Source organism: Antrostomus carolinensis, unplaced genomic scaffold (assembly GCF_000700745.2).
Source record: "Antrostomus carolinensis isolate BGI_N321 unplaced genomic scaffold, ASM70074v2 scaffold21511, whole genome shotgun sequence".
NCBI lineage: Eukaryota > Metazoa > Chordata > Aves > Caprimulgiformes > Caprimulgidae > Antrostomus > Antrostomus carolinensis.
This window is the reverse complement of record NW_010295107.1, coordinates 23,041-30,081: the sequence shown is the minus strand read 5'-3', so window position 1 is coordinate 30,081 and position 7,041 is coordinate 23,041. Positions and strand designations below refer to the sequence as shown.

General features: G+C 38.0%; 1 protein-coding gene across 1 annotated transcript in view; it reads left to right on the top strand.

The window, feature by feature from the left end:
* Nucleotides 1-949: 949 nt before the first annotated feature.
* SUDS3 (SIN3A corepressor complex component SDS3) overlaps nt 950-7,041 on the top strand; it is a gene marked incomplete at its 5' end in the record, with an annotated part of 20,065 nt that continues 13,973 nt past the window's right edge. The window contains 5 exons of the mRNA XM_010177874.1: nt 950-1,019; nt 2,149-2,204; nt 2,601-2,672; nt 4,925-4,944; nt 5,511-5,667. Of these exons, the coding sequence (XP_010176176.1) occupies nt 950-1,019; nt 2,149-2,204; nt 2,601-2,672; nt 4,925-4,944; nt 5,511-5,667 (375 nt within the window). The remainder of the gene's footprint in view (nt 1,020-2,148; nt 2,205-2,600; nt 2,673-4,924; nt 4,945-5,510; nt 5,668-7,041) is intronic.

The window sequence follows — 7,041 nt, the reverse complement described above, 5'->3', positions numbered from 1 at the left end:
ACATTCTGTGATTCTGTGAATTTTATCTTAACACGTGTAAGCTTAAGGGGTTTGTTTGTAGTTTAAGGAAAACCTGAGAAAGGTTTAGTTTAAGGGACTGGTGCCCCCCATCCCTGTGTAGGGGGAGTCACTGAAGTTCAGGCTTTACCCTGCCCACCACAACTCCAGCCTGGAGGCACTGACCTCTCCTGGGGGAGGAAAGGGAATTCATTTTCAGCTACATGCATCTTATAAATAGAAGCCTGAAAAGGCATAGCAGAAAATTAGCAGCCCCATACTGATTAATTTAATGTGTTTGTAGTTTATATTATCTATTCATAAAATTTGGACTGTCTTTATGGTAGTGCTGGTCCTTGTTATGTGTAAATGTTGAAGCACTTTTGTGTGGCGTGTAGCTGAGAAGTTCAGATCGCAGCAAGTAACTTTGTTATCTTTAACAAGACCTTTGTAGTCACCCCTAACAGCATCTAGTCAGAGTGTTTTCATTTTGGAGTGTTTCAGGTCAAGATGCAGAATCAGTTCCAGCTGTTTCAGTCATTGTCCCCCATGCAGTGTGTCACAGGTGAAGCTATAGGAAGAAGTTTGTGAAGCATCTGTCAGAGTCTTTAGGCTGTTTCTGTCTCACCTCTGTGTATGTGTGAGTGTTAATGTGGAACCTGTCCTCTTAAACTGGGAAGAAATAACCAGAGTATCTGAAGCTGAAGTTGCTTAGGCTTGATGGAAGCTCCCCTGCAAAACTCCCAGGGGATTTACACAGGTTAACTTGCTTTTGCAGGAGGGTGATGAGATGTTTCATTTCACTTCTGAATTCATCTCTCCTATCTGGTTGTGTATTTGAGGTTAAATTGCCTGAGGTTTGGGGATTTTTTTGTTTGCTTTTAATTAATTTACTACTTGTTTTTTTAAAAGCCTTCTTTAGTTTTAACAAGTCATTCTTTGCCTCATTTAGATACAGAGGATGCCAGTGAAACTGACCTGGCAAAACACGAGGAAGAGGACTTTGTAGAAATGAAAGAACAGTAAGTAACTCATTCTAATAAAAAATCAGTAAACAAAATGTTACCTTTTGTTTCACAGAATCACAGAGTTGTAGGGGTTGGAAGGGACCTCAGGAGATCATCCAGTCCAACCCCCCATCTGGTGTTTTTTTTCCCCTACCTCAGGAGATCATCCAGTCCAACCCCCCATTTGGTGTTTTTTTTCCCCCGTAAAACTTTGCAGTGTTTTGGGCCAGGGTTGGAGTTTTAAGTGCCTAGCCCAATGTAATAGTTGATGAGTCCATATACTCGTATTTCTTCTCTCCTTAGTTACTTTCTCTGCTCTATGTGTATTCAAGAAACTAAGTGCTCCTACTGTTTTGAACAAATAAATAGGCATGAGTTTCTGGGAGCAGCTGAATTTTGCTGCAAATGAATCCTGCAGCAGACAGATCCTTTAAATAAAATAAAGGATCTACTTTATATAAGCCAAGCAAAAAGCAAAATGTCAATTAAAATCCCTTAAACAATGGAATGCTAGTCCTGTCCAACAAGATGGGCTTTTGGAGACTTGAAACAGTTTCCCTTGATGTTTAGGTGTATTTGCAGTATTTTGTGTTCTTGCTTACTGGCAGGGACATGTTTTTATACAGATCAGGAAGACCTGGCCTGTGTTAAACCAAAGATACATGAGAAAGGAAATGCAAGTTTGCAACAGCACCAGAAATAAACTCTGGGTTTTATTTATGATGTCAAGATCTGTGTGAGGCAATGGCCTCTGGTTTATAAGTGGGGAACTAATACACAACCCTTAAGACTTGTCAAACTTGCAGAATGATTCTGTTGTAAAGTTTCTGGTGTTTGTAGATCTAAATGTAATTTGAGATTTCAACATTTAAAAACAATAACAAAAAATATTTCCTCTTTTACCCTGAACTGCTCCCAAAATAATTGGTTGGAGTGCATTATGAGACCAGTGGGGTGGCAGGGTTTTTGGACAGAGTGATCACCTTCCATTTGAATAATATTACTTTAGTTGTTTATTTGTTTCCTGAAGTTCTTCTGAAAAGTGTTTAATTCTGTGTAAACACATTGTAACCTGAACAGCTGGTGAAATAAAGGATGGATGTTTGTTTTCCAAAGTAAAGTTGCCAGCTCTCTGTCTTTGCAGGATGTATCAGGACAAACTGGCATCTCTGAAGAGGCAATTACAACAGTTGCAGGAAGGTAAGATTTGAAGGGGGTGACTTTTTTCTTCTAAACAATTTTTGACACTTCTCAAAGGTCACAGAAGGATGAGGGTTTTGAAAGATGTAAACAGCATCCTTCAGTGAATGTTGGCTCTCAGTCATGTTGCTGAGTGAAAAATGCCACCCACTTTCCATTCTTTTTCCCTATAAACACTTCTAGTTAAGCCTCTGTGTACCAAAACATTTCTTAAAAGGAGTAGTCAGCTTTCTGAAGAAATGAGGAACGTGCTTATCAAAATAAGCAAACCAGAACTGTAGTTTTCTGACTTCAGATCTTGGTATTTGTGTTTTAAGTGGTGTATGGCTTCTTGAGAAAATTTAATACTTGGAAAAAATAAAATTCCAGTGAGGATCCACAATTTATTTCAACCAGGCACTCTTCAGGAATATCAGAAAAGAATGAAGAAGTTGGACCAGCAGTACAAAGAAAGGATACGGAATGCAGGTGAGCTGAATTTCTTTCTAAGAAACTCCATACAACTTAGTGTTTTTCCTGTCACTTGATGAAAAATGATTATAGCTCTGTCCTTTAAAGAAAAGGAACTTGCTGGAGCAAAGGGTTCTTCTGCTGCCCATGGTATAGTGCAGGTTTTTTGAGAGTGCACAAAGCATGATGGGATCTATCTTGATTTTGTTTTTTTTTCCTTTATCAGCATTGTTTGCTGACTGTTTACTAAGCACCAAAAAACAGTTTTAGTCTTCATTTGTGTGAAACAGTGCAAGTAAAAAGAAAATATTTCATTTTTATCTGGCACAGTGCCTAACTTTGGCTTGTTCTTTTGTGCACCTTGTTTGAGCCCCTCGGGTGAACTGTTTCTCTCAGGCTGCAGAAATGGAAAGTTAGGACTATATGCTTTCCCAAAGATCTGGTTTGTGCCCTGGAACAATGAATCCAGAGGGTTTGCTGCTGAAGCTGTTACTCTGTGTAGCTGTGACGCTGTACTTTATTCTGGTGCTGTGTTTCAGGAGTGAAGGCCCAGGATAATTTTTAAAGTGCCTGTCTCCCAGCCCTTCTGGGTAGTGTTTGTAGTGTTACTGCAGAGAAATGGCTTGGGAATCACATCAATTTGCTTGCCCTCCCTCTTTCTTGTTCTCTTTCCAGTACATTCTTATCTTGGATACTGAGGCAAGGCCTTTTATAGGAGCCATCATGTGGAAATAGGAAAGGCAGCTGTTCTTCCTGTAGAAAGGTTGGATGATGCTGTAATTCCTGGCTGTTACTGTTGGTGATGTGACAGAGGCAGGGCAGTTGTATGATGGCTGATGTACTCCAACCTTTGAAATAGTATCAATTGTGCCTTTCTAAAAGTGCTTGGGAAGGTAAAAGATTTGCATCAGGAATTGAAGTGAATTCAACTACTTCTTGTTAACAGGAATCTGTCTTCTGAGATGAATTTCATGTAAGCTAGAGCTGCATTCTAGTAATATTGGGTTGTGTGGATAAAATTAAGACTAACCTCAAACTTGTATTTCTGGCTGGCAAAGACCAGTGTTGCAGCAACATATTCTTCCACAGGAGGGCAGATGATGATAACTTCTGATTTTATGATAAAAAATTCAACTGTCTAGTGCTACAGGAAGAATGGTCTTTTATGTTTGTGCTTCCCATGTTGAGGTTTTGAGTTTCTTTTAGGGGTTTTCTTTGTTGTTTTTTTGAGAATTCACAGTTATTGAAGCAACAGTTTAGATTTACCTGTATTTGATTACCTCCATAATACTGCTTCCATGCTCAATTGGCAAGCCCTTTGTAAACTAAAGGTTTTATTTTATTAGGCCATTATCTTTAGTATCTTTTTTAATTTATTTTTTTAAAAGTAGTACAGTATTGCTGTATCTTTGAAGCCTGTGATCGTTACAGAAGTTTTTACTATTTCAGGTATTGCCAAAGCTTAATATGCTGGTGAAATATAGTGACTTGAAGACTGATCAGGTGCCTTAGTTGGCTTTTCTTGCCACTGCCTTGAGTAAAACCTTTTTGGGCATTATGTCCTCCAAGAAACACAAGAAGTTCCCATCCTGCTTAATTTCAAGTTGTCAGGAATCGCACAAACATTGGTAGCAGAACTGTCTGACACCCAGAAGTCTATTTACCTCATCTGTAGTTCTGACTTGAACTAATTGTTGCCATGTGTTAGAACTTAACCTTGAGTGATACATAACAATTTCCTTGCTGTTTTCTCAGGCATAAACAGTCTGAAATCAGACATGTGAGCTAAGTTAATGAATCTCCTGTGAGCTGCAGAGTTATTTCTGAACCAGCCATTGCTGTAATTCAGGAAGATGATTTAAACTGTGAATTTTTTCCAGCTGTACATTCAGCTACATGTTTCAAGTGTCTATCTGGGAAGAATTGTATCTAGTATTAATTGATTGTAATTACACTGGAAGATGGACTATATGCTTAGTACTGCTGGGAGTAGTAGCTGAACTGAGTAGTACAGAATACTGCTGTGTAAGCTTTGCAAATCTGCCTGACAATCTGTAGAATACTTGAATTAACAATATATTTTTGTGGAAATTTTTCATAGTTACTGTATTTTCAGCATAAAACTGTAAAGAGGGAGTAGAGGTTGGATGAGAATATATACTATTTAGTTCACTACCTCTCTTGGCTGTAATATTCAATGACTTAAAATGTTAGGGAAATAATTTTGTGCATCTTTGAAGATAATAAATTAAGTCTTTCTTCTCTTTCAGAACTGTTCCTTCAGCTTGAAGTAAGTACTTTTAATTTAACAAAATACATATTAACTAGATGGAAGAGATACAAACCTCCTGTTTCATCAACTAATACTTGTGCTTGTTTTCCTAGAAGGCTTAAAGGAATTTTCTTCCTCTAGCTGGCATTATTACACTGGAGATATAGTACAGCCTACTGTTGGGTTTACTTCAAATAACTTCTGAACTTTGTCATTAATAAAGAAATATTTGCTCTTGGGCTGCTGTATGCTGGCTGAGCATTTGGCTTGCTTGAAAAGCTTGTTTAAGGTGGCAAATGATAGTGCTGTTTATAAATCTGAAGAGCTTTCTGCTAGAGACTTGATATGGTATGCAACATTAAAATGCTTTTTAAAATAATAAATTATTTTGTCAATACAGTACTGCTTCCTTAGTCATTTTTAGGTGGTTTTGTGTTGATAATGAACATTGATAATCTTTAGAACTGGCTCCTGTTTTGAACTGAAAAGCTAATCAACACAGCCATTGAAAGAAGCTGTTGTGACATCATTAACTTGAGTCATCAGATCCTTAGTTAACCTTTTTGTTCTCTTGTTTGCATTAGACAGATCAGGTGGAAAAAAATTACGTCAAGGAAAAGAAGGCAGCAGCAAAGGAGTTTGAAGATAAGAAAATTGAACTTAAGGAAAATTTGATTGCAGAGTTGGAAGAGAAAAAGAAGATGATTGAGAATGAAAAGCTGACCATGGAATTAACGGGAGGTAAAACCAAAATAGGCATCTGTCATTTGTCTTACCCACTCTGCTCCTGCTTAGGAAAAAAAAAGATACAAACCAGCACTGCTACCTTTTTACAGACAGCTAGTGTGAAGGCTTTAAAGCTTTCCAAATGTCAACAGATGTAGAACCATAAATTGGTGATCTTTTAATAGGGAAAACAGTTCATAATAAAATTCAGTGAGCTGAATTACTAGCAGGTGAATCAAAGTAGTGACAGTGAAGCAGCAGAGTGGATAAGCTTTCTTATATACAGGGAAAGGGGCTTCTTTACTTCCTGTTATCTGGCAATAAAACTATTGAGAGGTGCCACAATATTGACCTGACTGGTGGTGCCAGGTTATAAACTGTGTCCTTTTTTCCTCCAGTAATAACTGGACAAGAAGTTGAAAAAAGGCAAACAATAAAGGTTGAAATATGCTACTTAAAGCCAGAAAAATAGATTTGTGATCTACATTTATGTCCAGACTCTGGAAAATGGACTTTAAATGGACAGATTTCTTTCATGAGACTGGTTGGTACCCTTGGCAATGCTCTTTGCAGTAATGGACACAGTGGAGCTAAGTAGAGGGGTAATTAGCCTCCTTCACAAATTGTGTTGCTGTGATACTGAACCAAAAGTCTGAGTTGATTTTCTTTTTAAGAGCAACTCCCTCACTTCATGGACAGATAATGTTGGCTGTGTTGCTGAGGCCTGTCCATGAGTTAGACATTTTACCTCTTTCTTGCATAGTATTTACAGAAGTTATGTAAGCTGATAATTTATTTCGTGTTCAGAAGTGAGAATTAAAACCTGTTTGGACTTATTAGGAGTGCTCTTGTCTTTGTACAAACTGTTAAGGCTAATCTGGTCTGGAAAAGGGATTGAGCTATGCTGATTCCTCTTTTTTTTATTTATGAAGTCTAGTCTGATCTTACAAACTGTGCTGTAGCCTTCACTTCCCTGTTATTATCCTATGCTTGTGTCCATTCACTACTAAGTTGGGATTCAGTACTAATCTTGTAAGCAGATTTTCATTAGTGGATCAGGATCCAACTTGATCTTACCTTTGGAAATCTGCTTACCAATGTTCTAGGAGTCTGAAGGGATCCAATTTCTCTATCAGTGGGACAGCTGTTAACATCAGGATTTGGATTTGCAGAGTTAAAGGGAGACTGAGGAAGGGTAAAAAGAAGTATTTAGTAGTCTGATTTGGGAACCAGGTTAATCCTCTTTAGGGAAATGTGTCCCCCTATTGTTGTGTGTCCTGAAGAGATGAGCTGTTCCATCAAATACAACTCTAGGAAGAAGCCTGTAAGTAACAAGAGATCCATATTGTGTGTGTTAGCCCTCCCTTATCTTCTTCCTTCCAGACTAGC